Source organism: Notolepis coatsorum (genome assembly GCF_963971535.1).
Source record: "Notolepis coatsorum genome assembly, chromosome: 4".
Taxonomy (NCBI): domain Eukaryota; kingdom Metazoa; phylum Chordata; class Actinopteri; order Aulopiformes; family Paralepididae; genus Notolepis; species Notolepis coatsorum.
The window spans coordinates 63,700,656-63,726,202 of NC_140168.1; the positions used below are offsets into that span (position 1 = coordinate 63,700,656).

At 43.1% G+C, this 25,547-nt stretch overlaps 1 protein-coding gene across 1 annotated transcript in view; it reads left to right on the forward strand.

Annotated features, from left to right (window-relative positions):
• Window positions 1-1,765: 1,765 nt before the first annotated feature.
• Window positions 1,766-25,547, forward strand: part of LOC311227045 (synaptic vesicle glycoprotein 2A-like) — a gene marked incomplete at both ends in the record, with an annotated part of 37,201 nt that continues 13,419 nt past the window's right edge. The window contains 6 exons of the mRNA XM_084312560.1: window positions 1,766-2,372; window positions 13,539-13,719; window positions 18,687-18,838; window positions 19,647-19,780; window positions 20,208-20,297; window positions 21,043-21,150. Of these exons, the coding sequence (XP_084168686.1) occupies window positions 1,766-2,372; window positions 13,539-13,719; window positions 18,687-18,838; window positions 19,647-19,780; window positions 20,208-20,297; window positions 21,043-21,150 (1,272 nt within the window). The remainder of the gene's footprint in view (window positions 2,373-13,538; window positions 13,720-18,686; window positions 18,839-19,646; window positions 19,781-20,207; window positions 20,298-21,042; window positions 21,151-25,547) is intronic.

The following is a 25,547-nucleotide window of genomic DNA, read 5'->3' on the forward strand; positions in this document are numbered from 1 at the left end:
ACAGTATAGGTACACAAAATGGCGGACACTCTATTAACTGCGAGGGGACAGTGATACAAAGTTGAATAATCACTTTAATAGTAATAGAAAGCATACATATTATACATAGCGCAGATCTCCTTTAATACGATAATGTCAATGCAACAATGTCAGAAGTAACAATAGTCCTGAACTACGAGTACTCGACCATTGATGCTTGGAATGGAGTGAGAAGAAGCGAGCAGCACGGGGAAAGCAAGATGGCGGGTGGAGACGGTAATTCTCTGGAGCTCCTACTCCAGAGAGCCGCAGACAAACTTGGGATAATCCTGTCGTCGCTGGTGAGGAGGGTCTCGTACGAACCGGGTTCCTGTATTCCTAGCGCCCGATGGCAGGATTAATAGCTATTAGTCCAAAAAGCCTGTTGGCATGGTTGCTAGCTAGTTAGCCCTTGTACACTTAGGCCAACCCGCATGTCGTCTTCAATAGGTAGTTAAATCCAGAACGCCGCTGGGTTCAGCTATAAGTCTCTCAACGTTACTTCGCTCGAACAAGTCACTATACTGTGCCAATAATGGCTCGACAATATTATGTGGTATCTAATTAGCTGTACAGCTCTCTGTCAAGATACGTTGCTTGCCGTCCTGTTACTGCTGCCAAACATTTCTTCTATAACACACACTCTGTCCAGGCATGTCCCAAGCACCCCGCGCATGCGCTCACGCTGTCTACGGCGTTAAGAGTGGAACATATACAAATAAGGGGGGGAACTGTACATAGGAGGTGTTGGGTGGGTGGGGGGGGGGGGGTTGGGTAGGCGGGGTGGGCATTGGATTATCGACGAAACCTTACTTGGTCCCAAGAAGAGGGTCTTGTGTATTATTGGGTTAGGACATTTACTGTAGCCTACATTGGAGGGGGTTGGGTTATGACATTTACAGGGGCCAGTTTCGAATTGCAGTCTCCCGTAGGTGCTCTTTGAGAGAGGTTTTGAAAGTGGGTAGTGACTTTCATTCCTTTACAGCTGTGGGTAGTGTGTTCCACATTGATGTGGCATAATTGCGAAACCTGTTTAGTCCCTTGTTTGAGCCGAATCTGGGCGTGCCCTCAATGATTTTTTCGAGTTGAGATAAAGATTGAAAACGTATATATTTTACATTCATACAGTATACAGTGTATACAGTGAGTATATATCACACACACACACACACACACACACACACACATACACATACACATACACACACACACACACACACACACACACACACACACACACACACACACACACACACACACACACACACACACACACACACACACACATACAAACACACACACACAAACACACACACAAATGGCCCATGGTCACACAAGCTTCATTTTTCTCAAAGTAATTTAAAAGGTTAATATGGAAGAAAGGGAGATTTTATGAAATTTAGAAGAATTTGCAAAACATTGTTTTATTGTTTGCAGCATATTCCATTTTATTGTTAGCAGCATGCACTGCTCTTGGTTATGTTAATTTAATCAAATGTATCCATTCATGAAAAAATTTAATCTGAAATATTACTCCTATTTATAGCTGTATGTTTGTTTTGTTTTAGGTTTCCTCCTAGACACGAGAGGGGAACTTCTCATCGGTTAAGTGAATGAAATTCAACCCTTCAAATCTCCAAGGGACGCCCTGAACATCCTGAAACCTCACACCAACCACTCCAGATTCAGGGGGCTTTTCCGCTAACCCCTTTGACCCTCCAGCGTCTCCCAACAACCACCCGGAAAAATGGAGGAAGGCTACCAAAACCGGACTGCTTTCATAAAAGGTGCCAAAGACATCGCCAAAGAGGTAAAGCGGCAAGCCTCCAAGAAGGTGGGCCGCGGAGTCGACAAGGTGACGGACGAGTACAGCAAGCGCTCCTACAGCCGCTTTGAGGAGGACGATGACGACGAGTACCCCGTGCAGGGCAGCCAGGACGGAGGCTACTACCGCGGGGACAGCCAGGCCGCTAACGACGAGGAGGGCGGCCACAGTGACTCCACGGAGGGTCACGACGAGGACGATGAGATATACGAGGGGGAATATCAGGGAATCCCCAGGGCCGACTCGGGCAAGGACAGTCTGGCGGGGGGTCCGGGCTCGGTCAGGGCGGGTGGGCAGCAGCAAGATGTCGGGGTCTCTGAGGCGGAGAGGAGGAAGGACCAGGAGGAGCTGGCCCAGCAGTACGAGACCATTCTTCAGGAGTGCGGCCACGGGAAGTTCCAGTGGAGCCTGTACTTCGTGCTGGGGCTGGCGCTCATGGCCGACGGTGTGGAGATCTTCGTGGTGGGCTTCGTCCTCCCCAGCGCCGAGAAGGACATGTGTCTCTCCGAACCAAACAAGAGCATGCTGGGTAAGTGACTCCAGACAACTCAACGTTCTAAATGATGCCTAGAACGAGCTAACCAACCTTTACCCTGAAACCCGTTGACTTTCTCAATATGTTTCTGATAGAACAGGGGAAAAGCTTAAAGGAACACACCAACGTTATGGGAAATGCACTTACCGTCTTCTCCAGAGTCAAGACAAGAAGATAGATCCCAATCTTCTCTTTGTGCGTTCAGTAGAAAGTAGGGGTGTAACAATGCTACGGTCGAATTGCATAGAATCGAATCGTGGTCAAATTAATATTGAATCGTTGCCTGAAGAATCGTAATCTAATCGTAATCTAATCGAATTGAATTGAATCGTTGTGGGGTCAAATATTTACACCCCTATTATTGACCTATAGTCCATTCATGCTGAGTGAATCAGTTGCAAGCTAGCCTACCTTAACACAAATTAATGGAAGCGAATACGGACCACTAACCTAGCTTAAAACCATGCATGCAGTGCTCATGGGACGGGGTTGCACAGCGTACCAAACTTCTTTGAGCAGGAGCGTGCGCACGCACAAGAATGCGTTCCACTCGACTCGTGCGCCAAGTACCCACCTGGCACTTTGCATATCAATAGCTCAGGTCGCACCTTCTCCTGCTCAGGAAACATGGGGGGTTGATAGCCATATTGGCACTGAAAAGGGGACATTGATTGGTTGATTGAAAATTGTATTAACAGATTGCAGAATGGGTACAATACAGTACAGCTCAATACACACAATTGTTAAGGGGATGCAGACCAGAGAAAGACTTTCGTCTAGTTTACATCAGGGTCCCCCATTTTCAATTCATCATAACATATATGACATACATGACATACAGACAGTACTGCTACATCTATACATTTATGACATACCAGATTTACAAATACAGTACTGTTTGTGATACAAAAAGAGTTTAAAAAAGAGAGTATACATTTGACGAAGAAACTGTACATTAGATGAGGTGGGGTGGGGGGGGGTGGGGTAGGTGGGGTGGGGGAACTGTACATAGGATGTGGTTGGGTGGGTGGGGTGGGGGGGGGACTGTACATTGGATTATCGACGAAACCTTACTTGGTTCCAAGAAGAGGGTCTTGTGTATTATTGGGTTAGGACATTTACTGTACATTGGAGGGGGTTGGGTTAGGACATTTACAGGGGCCAGTTTCGAATTGCAGTCTCCCGTAGGTGCTCCTTGAGAGTGGTTTTTAAAGTGGGTAGCGATTCACATTCCTTTACAGCTGTGGGTAGGGCGTTCCACATTGATGTGGCATAATTGCGAAACGTGTTTAGTCCCTTGTTTGAGCCGAATCTGGGTTTTAACATGATCCCTCTGGTGTTGTGGTCGTGGTATTCACTGACCTTTGGGAAGTATTTTGACATGTACATGGGTACCTTAGTCGTGTAGTGTATCTTGTAGACCAGGCCCATTGCAAGTTGCTGTACTCTTTCGTCTACTCTAAGCCATCCTAGGTTGTCAAAGTGGGCAGGGGTGAGGTGGGTTCTAGGAGTAAGGTCAAGCAGTAGTCTGACCAGTTTGTTTTGTGATGTTTGTAATTTTGTTTTTAGCGCCTTTGAGGTGCTTTGGTACCATGAGGTGCAAGCATAGTTGTAGTACCCTTGAATGAGTGCCCCTGCCAGAGTCTTCAGGGTATTCTTGTTTACCAGAGAGGAGATCCGGTACAAGAATCTAGTTTGTTGGTTGACTTTTTTTTATTACATTGGATGCCATTTTGTCACAGGAAAGATTAGCCTCTAGGATGGAACCTAGATGGACAGGCCAGTAGACGAACACAGGAGGGTATTATGAGCATACTCTGCCCACACTACCTTTTTCAGCTTCTCTATTTCAAGGCAATATTTACAAAAACTAAACTAAAACTAGTAATTTCCTATACAAACATGCTTCCTACTATTTATGCACATAATAATCATTATAATCATAATGCTGGTCGGAACTGTTCTGTGCGCACGCGAGGGAACGTCCGCACACGTGATGTCATTAAAACATAGTAGTAGTAGTAGTAGTAGTAGTAGTAGTAGTAGTAGTAGTAGTAGTAGTAGTAGTAGTAGTAGTAGTAGTAGTAGTAGTAGTAGTAGTAGTAGTAGTAGTAGTAGTAGTAGTAGTAGTAGTAGTAGTAGTAGTAGTAGTAGTAGTATTAGTTTATTCAATCATCATCTCACACAATGCCCAATCATTTAACAATATTTGATTTTACAGTGACTGAAAAGGTACAGACTGAAGCATAATGCTTATACATGCCTGTCCTATATTGTTAACAAAATTAAGACTCAAACAGTATTCTAAAAGAAAATAGCAAAAAAGAAACAGTATTATTCACCCTTGTAGTGTTCTGAAATAGCTTTACAAACCATTTTCTTAAAAACCAAAAGCGAATTACTCATTCTTAACTGTATATTTGTTCCACAAGTTAACCCCAGTAATAGAAATACACCTCATTTTAATCCCTTTCTTAGCTTTTTCAACAGTAAATTTACAAATATCTCTCAAATCATATTTTCTTTCATATATTGAACAAAACCTTTGCACTCTGTCCGGGAGTAACTTTGCTTTAGCTCTGTACATTATTTGCATAATTTTATAATAAACCAAATCATTAAATTACATAACATGAGACTTTATAAACAATGGATTTATGTGGTCACAGTAACCAGCCTTAAAAAGGTTCAGAATGGCCTGCTTTTGCAGTAAGACTATTGGATTTACAGTATTTTTAAATGTCGACCCCAAAGATAAAATCACCACTGCACCACTGCTTAAAACTCTGTTGGCCAACAGCTAGGCTAGCTGGTCCATATCCGCTTCCATTTATTTGCTCTTAAACACTTAAACATACTGGAAAGCAGTAGGGCTGACCTTCGATTATTTTTTTAGGAATTCGAAGCTTCGGGCCGAGATTCGATTTTAATTCGAAGCTTCGAGAAAAAAAAATAAAAAAGATATATATATATATTTTTTTTTAATGTTGTGGGACTTGTACAGCATTTTGTTCAACTTTGTCAGTGCTGTAAAGTTTAAACCTTTTTAAATCTTAGACAAACAAAACACTTTGCTTTCATGAAATATTGTAAGCCGTCATTTGAGGCTTTATAAAAGCAGCACAATGAACACAAATCTGTCAGTGCCGAGTCCGACCTCATCTTAAATAACAAACAGTATTGCTTGTTGTAGTTAACAAAGAGAGGCAGAGTTGATTTTGCACACAAAAAAAATCAAATTTTTTTTAATTTTATTTTTTTATAATAGAATTTTATTTTCATATTCGAATCCCATGCCCATCGAACGAAGCTTCGAAGCTTCGAAGTATTTAAGACAGCCCTAGAAAGCATTGCTTTGGGTTCACTGTGGAGCAGATTTCAGTATTCCAGGGCTCATGGTGGCACAGGAAGAACATAATGTGAATTTTCTTTAATGTCCAGTATGTGATTGTTTTGTGAAAAAGTTGTATTGCACAATGTGAATATTAGGCTATACTGTATAAAGTTGAGACCCATGGCATGAAATACATTTTAGATGGTATTACTGTCCAAAATGCGAAATAGCATACCATGATATCAAATTGAGGTCGTATTGCTAGTTCAGAATATGAGTAAACTCTCTCCAGTAAAAATAAATAAATAAATAAAAAGTAAAAAGGATACTTCTTTATATTAAAGCTTCATAATGAAATCAGCAGTGATAAAGTAAGGATTTGAATACAAATATAAATGATTTCTAAGCTCATTTGATAATAATAGCATGTTGTTTTTAATTGTATCTGTCATTGCATTTGTCATTTTATACTCAACCATGGGTAGTATAAACCACCGCAACACTTCCGGTATTCTGAAATCATGGGAGAGAGAGCGGGGGCCGGGGGGAGAAAATGAATGAATGTGGATGAGAGCCTTGACGTAAGTGGTTGTAGGTTTTTTTTTTACATATTTGTTTCACATGTATGTGTAAGATTATAACTGTTTGTTGGTTTCCTTAAACATATACGTGAATGAACAAAATTAAGTAAAAAAATAAATATATATATTCAAAAAATTATTTGATTCCTATCAATCGATCTGGATTCTTCTTAAAAATGCCCATCCCTAGTAGCTACGGCTGTGGGAGTGCTGGAGACATGATTCAAATAGACTTTTATACACTAGAGTCTCCTGAACACGGAGATACCAATCCCAAGTCAATCGTAACTTTCGGAGTCTCCCTGGATTGTCCAGAGATCTAGGTTTATCAATCTGCGCATGCAGAGTTTGGGGAGTAGGTGCTAAAAAGTGATGGCACCCCGCTTCTGTCTCTTTCTTTCTATTTCACCCCGACGTTCGTTTTCATCCATTCTAGAGCTATCCAAACGATCTAAATCTCCCTGGTTTTGGCACCAAAATGTAGAATAACTACTTTCCAAAATAATACATTGTCCAAACGTCAGGTTCCAATACGATGTCCTTTATATCGAAGCTTTCGGCGCACGTTACAAATACAATACAGTTCTTGTCATCAGTTCATTCACAAAAAACGCTCGCTCCAGTCTGCAACTTAATCACTATAAATGGACACAGCTGGTTACTAGGTTACTAGGCGCAAGGCATTCTGGGACTTGTATTTCTACCAACTAATGTCAATAGACCACTACACTTCCGCGTTACATTGAAATCGGGGAGGAGATTGCGGGGGGGGCAAATGAATGAATGTGGACGAGAGCCTTGACATTAAGTGATTGCAGATACGGCTGTGGGGGTGCTGGAGACATGATCGAATAGACTTGTATGCGCCTGACTCTCCTGAACACGGCGCGAGACATTCCTAATCGATCAGAACTAAATTGGCAGCGAAAAAGACCGTTTTTAAGCATCGATTCCCCATGCACATGCGCAGATTGGCCACAGAGTGTGACGCAATGCACATCCACCATGGAATGTTCCATTAGAGGGGCATTAGAGGGGGTGTTGTGTTGTGAGAATGATAAGATAGAATTAAATATACAGTAAAAGGAATACAGTACAAATATACAGAATTCTACAGTAAGTGTAATATTGCACAGTGTTGTGCATTTATAATCAGTAGCTTAGGCTACATAGTAGGCTAATGACAGCCTATTCTAGTCTAGCAGGTGCTGGTATAGACGTATAATATATGACATATATGACATATATGACATTTTTTGCCTAGATATACGGTATATCTAGGCAAAAAATGTCATAGATGACTGAAAATCAACATTACTAGTCTATACCAGCACCTGCTAGACTAGAATAGGCTGTCATTAGCCTACTATGTAGCCTAAGCTACTGATTATAAATGCACAACACTGTGCAATATTACACTTACTGTAGACTTCTGTATATTTGTACTGTATTCCCTTTTTTTTTTCTTTTTTTTTTTCTTTTTTCCCCCTCCATTTTCCTCCGATTTTCTCCCATCCCAATGTTAGTCGTATGCCAATTCCCAGTCCCTTCCTGGTCGCTGCGCTTTACCCCCCACAGTCAGATCATTTGGGAGAGTGGAGGCTACCACGTGCTTCCTCCGACACACGTCCAGCCAATCACCGCTTCTTTTCACCTGGCAGCGCGGATTCTCATTGAGAGGGCGTAGCGTGTGGGAGGACCACACTATCCCCCTCACGTCCAATCCGCGCTTAGCAGGCGCCCCGACCGAACTGTAGGAGTCGCTGTTTACAACGACCCGGACCCACCCCGCCAGCTTCTCCCACCCTCTGATACAGCCAATTGTATCAGTGCAGACTGGCCAAGCTGGTGACAACCCCGGAGCTGTGAGCTGGATTCGAACAGGCGAACCAAGCTCACAGCTCCGGGGCTGGTGACGAACGCAATCTCCGCTCGACCACCTAACCGCCCCGTACTGTATTCCTTTTAATGTATATTTAATTCTATCTTAGCATTCTCACAACACAACACCCCCTCTAATGCCCCTCTAATGGAACATTCCAGTGTGGATGTGCATTGCGTCACACTCTGTGGCCAATCTGCGCATGTGCATGGGGAATCGATGCTTAAAAATGGTCTTTTTCGCTGCCAATTTAGTTCTGATCGATTAGGAATGTCTCGCGCCGTGTTCAGGAGAGTCAGGCGCATACAAGTCTATTCGATCATGTCTCTAGCACCCCCACAGCTGTATCTGCAATCACTTAATGTCAAGGCTCTCGTCCACATTCATTCATTTGCCCCCCCCCCCGCAATCTCCTCCCCGATTTCAGAATCCCGGAAGTGTTGCGGTGGTCTATAATAGTATCTCTGACTATAATAAACAAACACTCTTCCAACCTTGCTTTCAAATATATATATATATTTAACATATATGAAATATAACATAATATTAATCATGTAACCTGACCTGTTAACTCAATCAGCGCCAGGGGTCGGGGCGCCATGGGGCGCTAGAACGCCATCGCTTTAATCAATGGGGAGACTGCGAAATTTGCGAGTGCTTAAAATATAGCGACAGTGGCTCGGGAGGTAGAGCAGTCGTCTGGCAATCCAGAGGTTCCCGGTTCGATTCCCGCTCCTCCTGGGCAGTGTGTCGATGTGTCCTTGAGCAAGACACTTAACCCCTAATTGCGCCCGATGAGCAGGTTGGCACCTTGCATGGTTGCCTCCGCCATGTGTGTGTGAGTGAATGGGTAAAATGTGAGTAACAAATTGTAAAGCGCTTTGGATAAAAACGCTATATAAAAAAGCAGCCAAAAAAGCACCCATATATCTTATATTATAGCTATGGGTCTAATACACCCGTCGATTGTCAGTGAGTTGCTTCCAGTCAACATGCACAAAACAGATTGTTTTTTCATCTGTACATTTCCGTTTTATACCGTTTTGAATATGAGTATAGTTTTGGTGATTCTTAGTAATCCCAGGAAAAGATGCGACAATAGCGTTTTAGTGGAATACTTGGGATTGATCTCTCCGTGTTCAAGAGACTTGGGCATATAAAAGTCTATTGGATCATGTCTCCAGCACCCCACAGCTTTAGCTACAACCACCTACAGTAATGTCAAGGCTCTCATCCACATTCATTAATTTTCTCTCCCCACTCTCTCTCCCATGAGCTCAATGTAATGCGGAAGTGCAGTGGTCTATTGTGCTACTTGCTTGCCATCTTTCTTGACCAATGACAAGCTTGACATCATGCACTTGTTATGATTGGCAACTGCTTTACCTCTGATGATGGCGCTGCTCCGACCGGCTGCCTCTCTGTTCGCTCCGTCGAGACTGTGTTTACTTTTGTTAATATTTATAGTTTTTAGAGTTTTGTTCGTACCAACTGTTGGTGCATTTAATGTATATGACCGTCAGTCACTCATAGACATTGGATTATGGGAAACTTATCAACTGGATTACTCACTGGATCAGCTTTCCGAACCGCATCAATGGCCTGAAGAAATTCTCCGGAGATCAGGACCAGATCCTTTGTTCCTAGACCCCAGGAACAGAGGAACCAGACGGCGAGGGAAGAGGGCTGGGATCCGTAACAGGCTGAGATCCAGACGCCACCGTACACCACTGCCCAGTATATTGCTAGCCAATGTACAATCAATTGACAATAAACTGGATGACATCCGAGCAAGGATTCAATATCAAAGAGACGTTAGGGACTGCAACGTCCTCTGCTTCACCGAGACGTGGTTGACGCCGGACTTCCCAGACCACGCAATTCAACCGGCTGATCACTTCTTTATCCATCGCAAGGATCGGACATCATCAGAGTCCGGTAAACAACGTGGAGGAGGTATTGCCTTCATGTTTAACAAAAATTGGAGCGACCCAACTAACGTGAAGGAATTATCCAACCACTGCTCCCCAGAACTGGAATATATAACCATCAAGTGTCGTCCTTTCTTCCTCCCGAGGGAGTTAACGGCGATCGTCCTGGTCGGAGTGTATATTCCACCGCAAGCCAGCAACAAGGTTGCGCTCTCCAGACTACACGACGAGGTAAATAGAATCCAAGTGGCGAATGTTAACGCCGCCATTTTAGTTCTGGGAGATTTCAATAGCGCCAATCTGAGAAAGGTATTGCCTGACTTCTATCAGCATGTGACTTGCAACACCAGAGGCGGTAACATCCTAGATCACTGTTACACGCAATTTAAAGGTGGCTACAAGGCTCATTCTGATAGTGGCTTTGGTAAGTCAGATCACGCATCCATTTTTCTTTCACCAAAGTACAGACAGAGAATTAAAAGTACTCCCGTAGTCTCGCGAGAGGTGCAGAAATGGGATGTGACGTCAGAGGAGACGATCCGGTCAGTGTTTCACCACACAGACTGGATTGTGTTCCGCGACACAGATAACATTAATGCCTACACGGAGACAGTGCTGGACTATGTTTGTACTAGGGTGAAAGAAACAATCCCCACTACCAAAATGAAAGTTTACCCAAATCAAAAACCCTGGGTAGACAAATCTGTCCGTGAAGCTCTGAGAGAGCGCACCAAAGCATACAACGATGGCCTAGAGGCAGGAAACATGAATGACCACAAGGTGGCGCGATACAACGTAAGGAGGACAGTGTCAGAGGCCAAACGACGCTACAGGGATAAAATTGAACTCCAGTTTGAACAAGCTGACTCTAGAGCTATGTGGCAGGGGCTCAAAACGATGACAGACTACAAAGGCGCCTCCCTCAAACTGAACAGTGACATCTCCTTAGCAAATGACCTCAATACCTTCTATGCGAGGTTTGATGCTGGTAATAACAACACCAGCTCACAAGCCTCGGCAATGGGGGGGGGGGGGTCGGCTGCTGATGGAGGCGCAGTGTTCAGGGTAACAGAGCATGAGGTGAGGCGGACCTTTAAAAAAGTGAATATCAGGAAGGCAGCAGGTCCAGACGGCATCCCCGGCCGCGTCCTAAAAGTCTGTGCCGACCAACTGGCCCCAGTATTCACTGACATATTTAACCTGTCCTTAGAACAGGCTGTCATCCCCACCTGCCTGAAGAAGTCCACTATTATCCCTGTACCCAAAAAATCCAAGCCTGCTTGCCTCAACGACTACCGCCCTGTAGCTCTCACCTCCATAGCCATGAAGTGCTTCGAGAAGCTAGTAAAGGGCTACATCTGCTCCTCCCTCCCCATCAACATGGACCCCCTGCAATTTGCATACCGCCCCAACAGGTCCACGGAGGACGCCATATCCCATGTGCTGCACACAGCAGCATCACACCTGGACAAGAGGCAGGGGAACTATGTGAGAATGCTATTCATCGACTACAGCTCGGCATTCAATACCATAGTCCCCTCCATACTCATAGCCAAGCTCAGGGACCTGGGCTTGGGCTATGACCTCTGCCAGTGGGTCTTGGACTTCCTGACTGGCAGACCCCAGGTGGTGAGAGCAGGCAACTGCACCTCCTCATCCATCACCCTCAACATAGGGGCCCCCCAGGGCTGTGTTCTGAGTCCCCTCCTCTACTCCCTGTACACACACGACTGTGTGGCTCAGCGGAGTAGCAATACAATCGTCAAATTTGCTGACGACACAGTGGTGGTGGGCCTGATCTCTGCCAACGATGAGAGGGCCTACCTGGAAGAGGTCAAGGTCCTGGCGGGATGGTGCCAGGAAAACAGCCTCTCCCTGAACGTCAGCAAAACAAAGGAGATGATTGTGGACTTCAGGAGGTCGGGGGTCAAGGACTACAGCCCCCTCAGCATCGACGGGGCACCGGTTGAGAGAGTCAACAGCTTTAAGTACCTCGGAGCCTACATATCCGAGGACTTGACATGGACCACACACATTAACAGTGTTGTGAAGAAGGCACGACAACGCCTCTACTTCCTCAGGCGCCTAAGGAAGTTCCAAGTCAGCCAGAAGATCCTTAAGAACTTCTACTCATGTACAATAGAGAGCATCTTGACCGGCAACATCACCTCCTGGTTTGGGAATAGCACTGCACAAGACCAAAGCAGACTACAAAGAGTGACACGTTCAGCCGAACGCACAATTGGAGGGGGGCTCCCCACCCTCCAGAACATTTACTACAAGCGTTGCAAGGGCAAGGCTAAGAGAATCATTAAAGACTCCAGTCACCCGAACAACTGCCTCTTTGAACTGCTGCGGTCAGGCAAGCGATACAGGAGTCTCAAGGCGAGCACAGAAAGACTCAGAAGAAGCTTCTATCCCCAGGCCATCAGGCTGCTAAACGAACAATGAATGAACACTACACAACAACAACCACCAAACGCACATAGCACACACATCCACACGCACACACTCACTTTAAACAAACACACTGTAGCACCCACTCCACACACTTATAGCACACACCCACTTTAAACAAACACACTGTAGCACCCACTCCCCACACTTTATATTTATGGATGAAGGATTGCACTACAACTCGTACACCTTACTGTAAATTGTACCTAAAATTGTACCTCATCCCATTTCTGCTTTGCACTAGATAGTACTGTACATTAGTACACTGCATAGTATTGTGTATTGTATATTATATGGTAACTCAGAACATTGTACATATGTCTATACCGAACACTGTGACCTCATTTTCTTCTTCTAAATTCATGCTATATTATGTTATTATGTTATTTGATACTATCTTGTCTAGCACAGTCTCTGGAGCGTAACAGTAAGAAGCATTTTGTATGAAAGTATTCTGTACTTCTGTATGACAACTATTAAAGAACTTGAACTTGAACTTGAACAAGTGATGATTCTTTTTAAAAGCATACGTAGGAAATTAATTCATATTGAATTCTAAATGCAAATAAATTTGGGTTAGAATAGCATTCCATTCCAAAGCGGTAGAATTTCTCTATATTACATTTTTTACTGGAATGGAACATTCCTTTGTGGAACATGGTGAAAATCATATGCTCTAGCTTCATGTGATGCTGCCATTTTGTTTTATGTTTTATGTTTTACGTGTGTGTGTGTGTGTGTGTGTGTGTGTGTGTGTGTGTGTGTGTGTGTGTGTGTGTGTGTGTGTGTGTGTGTGTGTGTGTGTGTGTGTGTGTGTGTGTGTGTGTGTGTGTGTGTGTGTGTGTGTGTGTGTGTGTGTGTGTGTGTGTGTGTGTGCGTGCGTGCGTGCGTGCGTGCGTGCGTGCGTGCGTGCGTGCGTGCGTGCGTGTGTGTAAGTATGTCAGTGACTCACAGTGTGTTCTCTCCCCCCCACAGGCTTGATTGTATATTTGGGGATGATGGTCGGGGCCTTCCTGTGGGGTGCTCTAGCGGACAGGATCGGTCGTCGGCAGTCTCTCCTCATCTCTCTCTCCATCAACAGCGTCTTCTCCTTCTTCTCCTCCTTCGTCCAAGGCTACAGCACGTTCCTCTTTTGCCGTCTCCTCTCGGGCGTCGGGTAAGTCAAGACAAAACTAAGAAATTACATGTTCATCACAGACCCATCGTGTTGTTATTGGTAAGTCCTATATGCCACTTGTTGATTTTGGTTTCCAAGGCCACTATATACTCGTCAATGTAAAGCTTAGCACGGCAGCGCTCCAAATTAGCACTGGGCAATAATTCAATGTTATCGTTTAGTCTTCTTGTATAGATCTCACGGGTGAGGTATTTCTGGCTGCTCCAGCATCTCCTGCAGCTTTGGGGAAATTAATGGTCTATTAATAGATTGCTCATAGCTTCCTCTGTGTTCACGCAGGCTGTGGTTCTGTGAACAAGGCCTTCTAATATACATTCTCTCTCTAATAAGGCATGAGATTAGGCAGTTAAAAGCACTAGCCAGAACTAGCTCAGCATTAACAAAGAAACAAAACTGTACATTGGAATATTGACAAGACCATACTTGGTAATTTACTGTACATTGGAGGGGGTTGTGTTAGGACATTTACAGGGGCCAGTTTCGAATTGAAGTCTCCCGTAGGTGTTTTTTGAGAGTGTTTTTGAAAGTGGGTAGTGATTCACATTCCTTTACAATGATAACATCAGGCTGGATGGATGGAAAATGAATGGATATAGCGAATAAAATAAATAACGATTAAAACCAGACTTTTCTCGTGATTGGCGCTCAACGTATGCCGAGTTAACCTGACTTTTCTCGTGAATGGCGCTGAATGAGTTAAGCACCCCCCACAGCCCAAATGGAATGATAAAAAAATATATATGTATACTGTATATATATATATATATATATTTATTTTTTCGACTGGGAGATTGCCAGTTGACTACGGCTCCTTTCGATCGTTTAGTCAACTATTCGTCTAGTCGAGGTCAGCCCTAGGAATGAGACTGTGATATTTAGGTAGACACATTTTGTTGTCTCTAAATGGATGACAACAAGCACCTACTACCTCAAACTTCTCACTAGATATGAAATATTATATAAATATAAATATAAAAATTGTTCAGCTGCTGGGATTCAGCGCTGCAGTTTACTGACATTATACAGAAGTGTCTGGGGAAGCAATTCATGGGCATTGAGCCTGAAATAGCAGAGAGGACAACCTAAAGTGTTATAGAATGCAGCTTTAATCCATGGAGGGAATAATGACAACCAGTGTAACTGAGGGGTACAATTCCCTGACTGTATTGATAAGTATGGTATCATTAAACCACTACCGCTTTATGTACTTTAACTACTGGCCATACAGTACACAATATATGAATATGATGAACACTTCCCACAATGAAATCGGTTCCAGTCAAAGGTATTAATCACGTATTTAATGGAGCAAAAGGTACATATGATACTTATATTACATTTGATTGCACTTGTAAGGCAAATGAGTATTCGTAGGCAAATCAACACTGAATGTCCATTCTCTGGTTACGCAGGAGGCAAGTATACAACCTGGCTCTTAGGGAATTATATCTATGGTACACTTAATGATATAGCGGGATATACTGGAAGGGGTCCTCCCGGTTGTAAGCCGGCAGGGGGGGTAGGAGAGCTGTCGGTAGTAGAATGTCTGGTCAACGATATCTAGGGAGACTTCGAGTACAGAAGACAGTGCGATAGACTCTTGATCCGCAGACGAATACAGCTTGGTTCTCTTGTAGGCTGTAGCTCCACAGTGAAGAAAGCTAGGCGGCCTCAGGCTCTCTGAGCGCCGACTCGACCTTGACTCCTCTCGGGGGTAAATCCAACACTCACAGGCGTCGGCGATTATCCGCTCCACAAATCACAGTACCAAAGCAAATATATATTCCAGCCGCACAGGGCTATGCAGACGTCGGGTAGGTAATCCAGTGTACATGTCCATTCGGTCCTCGCCTAGATCTCCTCGGATGAAAGCGCCATGTGGTCGGCCCAGCCTGGATAAGAATCTAGCTAACACGAGGAAGCGTTGGAGATGCTGGTCACTTTAGAACTCTAACCGCACGATGCACCATACACAATAGACTATTATTAACTTAATAGAAATACGTCGCACTCGACGGTACAGTGCCAAACTCTGACAATTCAGTTATTAATTCGCACGCGGTCTCAATGCTATTCTGGGGCCAAACAGGCCATACTTCACCGCACGTCGTATCGTGGGTGAGGCTTCACGTTGGTTACTAAGTTTCTGACTAAGTGCCTCTGTATTCACTTGCGCCATATTTATATGCACGGTGAACAAATAGTGCCACTCTCATTTCTGTCGCCGTATCCCTGGGCAGGGCCGGGGCTAGTACAGACATGTCTTGTCGGTAACTTTGAACTTGACTCCGGGGGCTGGTCCCCTGGCGCCTGGTCCTTTGTCCAATAGGAGAATGAACTATTATGGGCTATAGTAGGCTAAAGGGATATTCCGTGTATATGTACAAGGAATATACAAGGGATATCAAACGATATACAAATACTATTCAATATATATCAACAAATAAATATATATACTCGGTTTAATCTGATCCTTCGTAACAACCAGCATATATAACGTATTGCAGGATCTGTCAGTCAACATTAACAATATAATATGGACAGTTCATCTAGGGCTGGAATGTGTGTATTTTTACTATACCGTCGTCCACAATATATATATATATATATATATATATATATATATATTGTAAAAAAAAATGAAAATATATATAATAATAATAATAATAATAATAATAATAATAATAATAATAATAATAATAATAATAATAATAATAATAATAATAATAATAATAATAATAATAATAATAATAATAATAATAATAATAATAAAGAATATATTTATATATACAAACTGTATATTTTTAAGAAAAGATTCCTTGCCGCAGTATTAAATGTAAAAGAAAATAGAGCATTTTGAATGAAATAGGACCACGACAATTGCATTACAAGATAAAGACGTAAAAAATAAAAATAAATATGTCATATCCCGATGTCATTTGCACTGGAAAACTATACAGTCACATACTGTTATACCATCAAAACTAAGAAAAATATTGTGATATTAAAGGGGACATGCATTGCTATTCCTAGCACTATTTGGGCAACTTTACACAATTCCTGTGAGTCTATTGAAGACATCTGTAAGCTTTTATTCAAGAAAATGCATTGTTTTATATTTCTAATCAAATCAAATCAAATTTATTTGTAAGGCCCGACAACACACGGTAATGTCCCCATGGGCCGTACACTTCTTCTTTAAACAAGTCAAGAAGAAACATCACAATAAGTCAAGAACAAAACAAGAACCATAAGGTCCAATTTCTTTTTAAATAAATGCAAAATAAATAAATGCAACACTCCCAGACATACCCCACGCGAAGGTAAGGAAAGACTCACTAAAACCTAGCAATAGGAGGGGGTTAGAGAGTTCCCATGTTTGTAGTGGGCGGAGATGGAGCAATAAATACATGTAGTGAGCACATGCATACATGGTGACAGTAGAATCATATATATAAGAAAATTGTGAAATAGAGTAATAGATAGAACTACTGCAAGCATATGGATACAGGATGAGATACAAGACAATAGCTCAGGGCCGTATGCCCCGTGGGGGCAGGATAAGTCACTCAGAGGGTTCAGCACTGCAGGCCAGACAGAAGACGGTATGAAGCTGTTCCATGGGACCGGTTGAGACAGAGACAGAGGTTACAAGGTTCTCCTATGTCTGCAGAAATGCAGACAAGGGAGCAAATAGACATCCTAACTAAACTAGACAGATTAATCTAAGGGTCAGTCCCCAACCAGGTGAGATCAGGGTAGGTTGAGGGAGAGAGAGAAAAGATGGGTCTTAAGCAGGGATTTAAAAGCTTCGACAGAGCAGGCGCCCCTGACGCCCCTAATCAAGTACTCAAAAGCCACATTTTTCTCACTTTGGATTTCAGGCTGTGTTGGCAGGGCTCCGCCCATAAGCACTGTGTAAATGAGTATGTGCTACTGCTGCTTCCCCGCAAGGTCCAGGTTGTGTGTAAATGAGTATGTGCTACTGCTGCTTCCCCGCGAGGTCCAGGTTGTGTGTAAATAAGTATGAGCTACTGCTGCTTCCCCGCGAGGTCCAGGTTGTGTGTAAATAAGTATGAGCTACTGCTGCTTCCCCGCGAGGTCCAGGTTGTGTGTAAATAAGTATGAGCTACTGCTGCTTCCCCGCGAGGTCCAGGTTGTGTGTAAATAAGTATGAGCTACTGCTGCTTCCCCGCGAGGTCCAGGTTGTGTGTAAATAAGTATGAGCTACTGCTGCTTCCCCGCGAGGTCCAGGTTGTGTGTAAATAAGTATGAGCTACTGCTGCTTCCCCGCGAGGTCCAGGTTGTGTGTAAATAAGTATGAGCTACTGCTGCTTCCCCGTGCGAGGTCCAGTCCAGGTTGTGTGTAAATGAGTATGTGCTACTGATGCTTCCCCGCGCGAGGTCCAGCCCAGGTTGTGTGTAAATGAGTATGTGCTACTGCTGCTTCCTCACGCGCGGTTTGTTTCCCCGACAGAAGCTCCTCTCTCTCTCTCTCTCTCTCTCTCTCTCTCTCTCTCTCTCTCTCTCTCTCTCTCTCTCTCTCTCTCTCTCTCTCTCCCTCTCTCCCTCTCTCTCTCACTCGCTCGTTGTCTGCCTCGCACTGAGGAAATGTCGGGTTACACTATCTGCCTGCTCTGTTTGCTGTCGCTGTCAACCATAGAGGGGGCGTTAGTTATGCAAATCAGTGCTATATTAACGTCACAGAAACCATCAAATCAGAACAGTTTAGTTGAGTGAGGGAGGATCTCGTGAACTCGAGACTAGACTGATGAGTCAATATGGTAATTAGAGACACAGACCCATTGATACTAACCTGTATTACTATAAAACCATGCTAAACACAGAAAAAGGCATTTATAATGCATGTCCGCTTTAAATTCTGGTCATATCGAGTCAAGTTCGAAAAGTTCACCCTGGACTCTGTTGGTCTCTGGTCTCTGCAGGATCGGGGGCTCCATCCCAATAGTGTTCTCCTACTATTCTGAGTTCCTGTCTCAAGAGAAGCGTGGAGAGCACCTCAGCTGGCTGTGTATGTTCTGGATGATAGGAGGAATATATGCATCTGCTATGGCTTGGGCCATAATCCCTCACTATGGTAGGTACAATACTCACTATGGTAGGTACAATACTCACTATGGTAGGTACAATACTCACTATGGTAGGTACAATACTCACTATGGTAGGTACAATACTCACTATGGTACAACAGCCCACTCACCTAAACGAACATGTTACCATTGTTTCTACCTGGCCGATTGGCACTTACTTGGCCTCTTGGTGCACCTAAAAAGCATGCAATATTTTATACTGATTTAAATTAAATGAACTTACCCAATCACGCATTTGGTTTGATTCAAGAACTGTCTTAAAGGAACCCGCCAACATTTTGGGAAATTAGCTTACCGTCTTCCCCAGAGAGAGACAAGAAGATAAATACTAGTTTCCTCTCTGTGTGTTCAGTAGAAAGCTATCTGGCTATACGTTAGCCTAGCTTAGCACAATGAATGGAAGCGGACAGTGCCAGTTAGCCTAGGCATTGTCCAACTAACACCTCTCCCGAAGGCTAACCTGCACTGTCCACTTCCATTCATTGTGCTAAGCTAGGCTAACGTGCAGCCAGATAGCTTTCTACTGAACGCACAGAGAGGAAACTGGTATCTATCTTCTTGTCTCTCTCTGGAGAAGACAGTAAGCTAATTTCCCAAAATGTTGGTGTGTTCCTTTAGTAAGATGACACGTAACACATGATCGAAGGGAAATATGTGTTTATGTCCAGGTTGGAGTTTCCTATTGAAATGTAATATGTGTTTATGTCCAGGTTGGAGTTTCTTATTGGAATGGAATAATGTGTTTATGCCCAGGATGGAGTTTCTTATTGAAAGAGAACATGTGTTTATGTCCAGGTTGGAGTTTCCAGATGGGCTCTGCGTACCAGTTTCACAGCTGGCGTGTGTTTGTGCTTGTTTGTGCGTTTCCGTCTGTTGCTGCCATCTGTTGCTTGAGTGCCATGCCCGAGAGCCCCCGCTTCTACCTAGAGGTGAGCAGGTGTTCCCATTACACTGCTTGTTGTCTGAAGTATGATCACTGTCCACAATTGGAAGAAAAAGAACATCTGCACACAGGGAGTACAATGTCAACTCCCAATACTTTTATTTGTATGAAGTGCCTGCAATTAATTATTTCATTCATTTCTGGTAATTTTGCTGTCCTAGTGGTTGATATTTGCACCCATGTGTTTCATTCTCCTTAATGTATACAGTATTTGTAATGTGCACGTATTTGTAATAAGTGCGCTCAATTCTCATATCACATCATCAGCTCATGATGTGTGGTGGAGAGGATCAATATTTATTTTTGTTTAATTTATTTTCTACAAAAAAGCAGTTAATGAATAAACATCTGGGAAATACGGAGAAATCTTGTATGTGACACGATATGTACGTACACTCGTTCTCTCAAAACAGAATGGCAAGCATGACGAAGGCTGGATGATTCTGAAGCAGGTTCACGACACCAACATGAGAGCCAAGGGATACCCAGAGCGGGTGTTTTCCGTGAGTATCTCTCGAGACCCAAAGCACTGCTGGCCGCTGTGTTTTCACCTGAAAGCAGACATTCAAACACACAGTACACGGTTTAGTGAAGTCATTGTCGAGAAGTCAATACTCCCTGTCGCCAAGTGAAGGGATGATGGTTAGTGATGTGCGATTTGCCGTTTATTTGAGTCGGGCACTAGTAGCGATTCTTTGGATTTGGATTAGGCGGGGTCCGTTGAGTCCCTTCACTTCATTAGCTAGCCGCGAATAGAAACTGGATCGATTTTCCACTCATTTAATCAAGTGAAGGGAGTCAACGGGCTTCACTTTCCCCGGATCACCTCAAAGAATGACTACTAGCGCCAAGGAAATTACAGTTTAAAAGGTGATTCGAACTAATCCACTCTTTACTGTCAAGCACGTGCACACATAGAGCCCAAGGGGTGCTTGAGCACCTGCCTTTTTGAGCCTCATAAAAAAGTGCCATTTTTGGAAAAGAAATTATGAAAAAAGAAGTTAATTTTAAATTTTAAATTTTTTTACCATTACGCATATAGACTGCCCTTCCAACTGAAAAATGTCAGGATAGAATCAAAATATTAGGTAAAGAGAGAGAGATGCCCCATTGACACTTGGAATGCAGCTGAGGGGAGACGATGAAACGGGGGGGGGGTTGTAGAAATGTGCATCAGTGTTAATGATAACGCTTCATTTGACTGTGACATTTTCCACTTCAAAAGGAAACATGCGTTTGTCCTCACAGGTCACCACTATCAAGACTGTGAAGCAGATGGATGATCTGGTTGACACAGGGACGGACACGCCCGTCTGGCAGCGCTATAAGCTGAGGATCATAAGCCTGTCGCAACAGGTGAGCATCGTTAAGAGCGGGTGGGGGGTGGCGTGGTGCTGGTGTGTGTGTGTGTGTCAATAAACACATCATTCATGTTAGCCACAGTGGGGTGAGGGGTCTAGACCTCTCACGACTCCGAGTGACGTATTTCCGGCTGCTCCCATCCCATGGATCTCCTGCAGCTATAGGAGAATGAATGGACTATTAATAGACCCCTTCTAGCTTCGTCTGTGGTTCATGCAGCCTGTGGTTCCTGTGAACAAGGCCTTCTGATGTACATTTCTTTCTCCCTGATAAGGCAGGGGATTTAGAATTTCGAAGTGGCTATTAAGATCGTCGGCCATACATAGCTTAGCATCGCAGAGCAGGTCACCCGACGTCACCAGCGTCAGTGCATTCTCGGTAATATTCGGTCTTTTAGGGTTAGCAATTTGGCTTTTGGAAATTGGAATGTTAACAACATAAAATCATTTGGTGAAATGCAATATCCTGATTAACCCCACATGCAGCATCAAGGACAACATTACCGGTAAACAGGAAAGGAAAATAACATTCATTGTTCGCCATAGGTGGGAAAGAAGGAACCGGGGGCTTGTTAAGATAAGATAAGATAAGATAAGTTAAGATAAGATAAGATATTCCTTTATTGATCCCCTTGAGGAAATTCAGGAATGACAAAAGATGATGACAAAGATGACAAAGATGACTAAACATGTCTGTAGGTAGTTTGGCTGTTTACTTGTACATATATTTCTGACAAAAGTAAGAAGACTGCTTGCAAGTATCCCTTCTACTTTCAGCCACGATAGACTGGCATGTACTGTATGTTATCTACACTACTAAACACGATATAGTCTAGATGGAAACATAGGTCCACCTACATGGTCTGGATATTTTTTTCGCCACCTGTTTTTTCTTAATCCTTGAAGTGTCTATTTTAAGATTTTAACAGGTAACAGGTTGAAATAATGTCCCATGGGGTTTATTTTTAACCCTTTATTACACATATCCTGAACAAAAACCTGAAAAAGAAGAAAAAGAAAACAGCATAACTTTTGAAGTTAACAACATATAGAGACAAATTCAAACATTTCCCCAAACAATATTGACCCAAGGAATTCAGTAAAATTGTTATTTTTAAGATTCAAACACATCTTGATTCTATTTCAGGACAAGAAAATCCAAAAAAAGATGAAAATGTTTCCCACTTTACTCAAATGTAGTCCCATCAGATGAGATCAATTTGAGGTTAATATTGGAAATACAATGTTAATAAAGATTGTATCATGCTGTTATGCCCTACATATTGTAGATTTTGTGTAAATAAGGCCAAAAGTGGAAGACTAATGTGAAAAGACTAATTTGTCCTACATAGACAAATTAACACATTTTCCTATACAATTTGAAATCCAGTGAAATATGTTTTGTTAAGGTTCAATCAAAGTACTATTACAGTACATCTTCTCTGTTGGCACAACATTAAAACCTAAACTACTAATCATCATCATCATCATCATCATCATCATCATCATCATCATCATCATCATCATCATCAAAGAGATCGTCAAAGTCTATCTCTCCAATCTCCTTCCTCATCACACTCGTACTCTCCATCCTCCTCATCCACTTTATATTTTGCATAATCTGCCTCCTTATTAGCACTTTCAGTGCCAGCGACAAGAAATCTCGTTAGTTCATGCCAACCGTTGAGTGCCAGCGACAAGAAATCTCGTCGTTTAATCGTTATTTTTTTTATTATCGATTTCCATTCATTTTACATTTTTCATCAATCTAGCCTCACGTTACCATTGGGGATATGTCTGAGCTTGAACAGGGAAAATACCGCCCTCTATCGTCTCTCCGGATGGTACTGCACCCCATTGGATTGCACTGAATGAAACGCATGGGGAAAAAAGAGTCCGGAATCCACATTTTACTTGTCAGGCAAGTAACCGGAGACGATCCCAGTCATCGCCCACCATCAGAACAGCGTGGAATATGTCTTTCGACCACCCAGCGTTGGATCAATAAACGCGATCGATATTTGGAATGGCGATCAGGAATTGGAATAATCTTTTTGGAGAACATGTATGTAGTATATGTATATATTTACAGATAATTGAAGGTACCTCAAAACATGAAACCAAGCCATGTCACACATATTGTGTGTGTGTGTGTGTGTGTGTGTGTGTGTGTGTGTGTGTGTGTGTGTGTGTGTGTGTGTGTGTGTGTGTGTGTGTGTGTGTGTGTGTGTGTGTGTGTGTGTGTGTGTGTGTGTGTGTGTGTGTGTGTGTGTGTGTGCGTGCGTGCGTGCGTGCGTGCGTGTGTGTGTGCATGTACTAGTCTATATGCATGAAATGTGCATCTCTATGGCATCTCTAGCCTTTACAAGTCAGGTTCCTTTCTCCACAAGTGTACACAAGTATACCCACATACCCCCCTCCCACGACATAAGGTTAACCTTTCACTACCACACTACAGAAGGTTAACCTTTCACTACCACACTACAGAAGGTTAACCCTTTCACTACCACACTACAGAAGGTTAACCCTTTCACTACCAGACTACATACGGTTAACACTTTCACTACCACACACACACAGAAGGTTAACTTTTCACTACCACACTAAAGAAGGTTAACCTTTCACTACCACACTAAATTAAATAAATTATCATGACTTTTCCTTCATGGTGTTGTGTTTACAGTGCCACAAGACAGAATCATTGACATAACAAAAGAGCCTGACTAGAACGCAGCAAGGTGTTAATTGCCCCCAGAGAGAGAGGGGGCCATGGAATACAATGCATTCTGGGTAGGGTTGTAGTTTTTTAACACTGTAAGTGTAAAAACTTCAAGGCCATTTTCTCTGATTAGGTTTTGTGATAATCACCATGATTCATAGGAAGTAGCTTGAAAATAATCCCACCAAAATGTTCAAGTGATGGCTTATTTTGAAGGTATGAATCTGTACTTTCATAATATGTAAAAAAAAAGATTTGAAGAGGCCTCAACAAGTCCCTACTGTCTACGGCTAGTCACAGCACATGCGTGGGAGCGCGCGCAGCACGTGCACGTGGCGTCATTAAAACATAGTGCAACCAGTCGTCCCATGAGCAACGCATGCCTGGCTGCGTGTATCACTTCCGCAATGGATTTTGTCGGATTTCGGTTTCCGGGTTCGCCTGATTGGCCGCGACGGCCACGTGACACGCCGTGGCACCGCCCCGCGGCAGCGGCAGACTTCACTGCCGCTTTCCCACTTCAACGCCAGAGCAATATTGTCGCGCCATCTTCTGAGTGCAGACGCGCTGCTGTGCTGTTTAATAATATTGTCGCGTTGTGGAAAGCAGGATGAGAGAGCGTAGATTTCAGTGTGTATCATTTAATCATTTATCATTTAACATTTGAAAGGCATACATTGTTGTCATACAGAAGTACAGAATACTTTTATCCAAAATGCTTCTTACTGTTAGACTGTGCTAGACAAGATAAGTATGAAATAAAATAGTATAGCATAAAATCTACGCTCTCTCATCCTGCTTTCCACAACGCGACAATATTATTAAACAGCAGCTCTGTCATTGAAGTGGGAAAAGTGAGCCGTATTGTATATTAGTACATTGCATAGTATATTGTATATTGTATGGTAACTCAGTTACTTCTATTCTGCATCGAACATTGTACATATGTCTATACTGAACAGCGTGACCTCTATTTTTACTTCTATTTTACATGCTATACTATTTTATTTCATACTTATAGCACAGTCTCTAACAGTAACAGTAAGAAGCATTTTGGATAAAAGTATTCTGTACTTCTGTATGACAACAATGTATGCCTTTCAAATGTTAAATGATAAATGATTAAATGATACACACTGAAATCTACGCTCTCTCATCCTGCTTTCCACAACGCGACAATATTATTAAACAGCACAGCAGCGCGTCTGCACTCAGAAGATGGCGTGACAATATTGCTCTGGCGTTGAAGTGGGAAAGCGGCAGTGAAGTCTGCCGCTGCCGCGGGGCGGTGCCACGGCGTGTCACGTGGCCGTCGCGGCCAATCAGGCGAACCCGGAAACCGAAATCCGACTAAATCCGTTGCGGAAGTGATACACGCTGCCTGGCTATAATGTTAAGAAGTGTAACTTAATGTTACATGCATGCATTTTTCCGTTCTCTCTGCGATGATGAAAACAGAGCCGTGTGTGTTTCAACACCTCTCTCAAGTACCTGTAATGAATGAATGCCAAGCCATTCAATTTCACGCCAGACCACACCTCACTACAGCCCGGCGCTGTAGTTCTTTTGGGGAGCATTGGGACACAATACTGTCGGACAAATAACAATAATTAACTCATTTACAAGTTGTATTAAGTTTAGCAAATAAGGGAACAGATAAGTAACATTTCAAA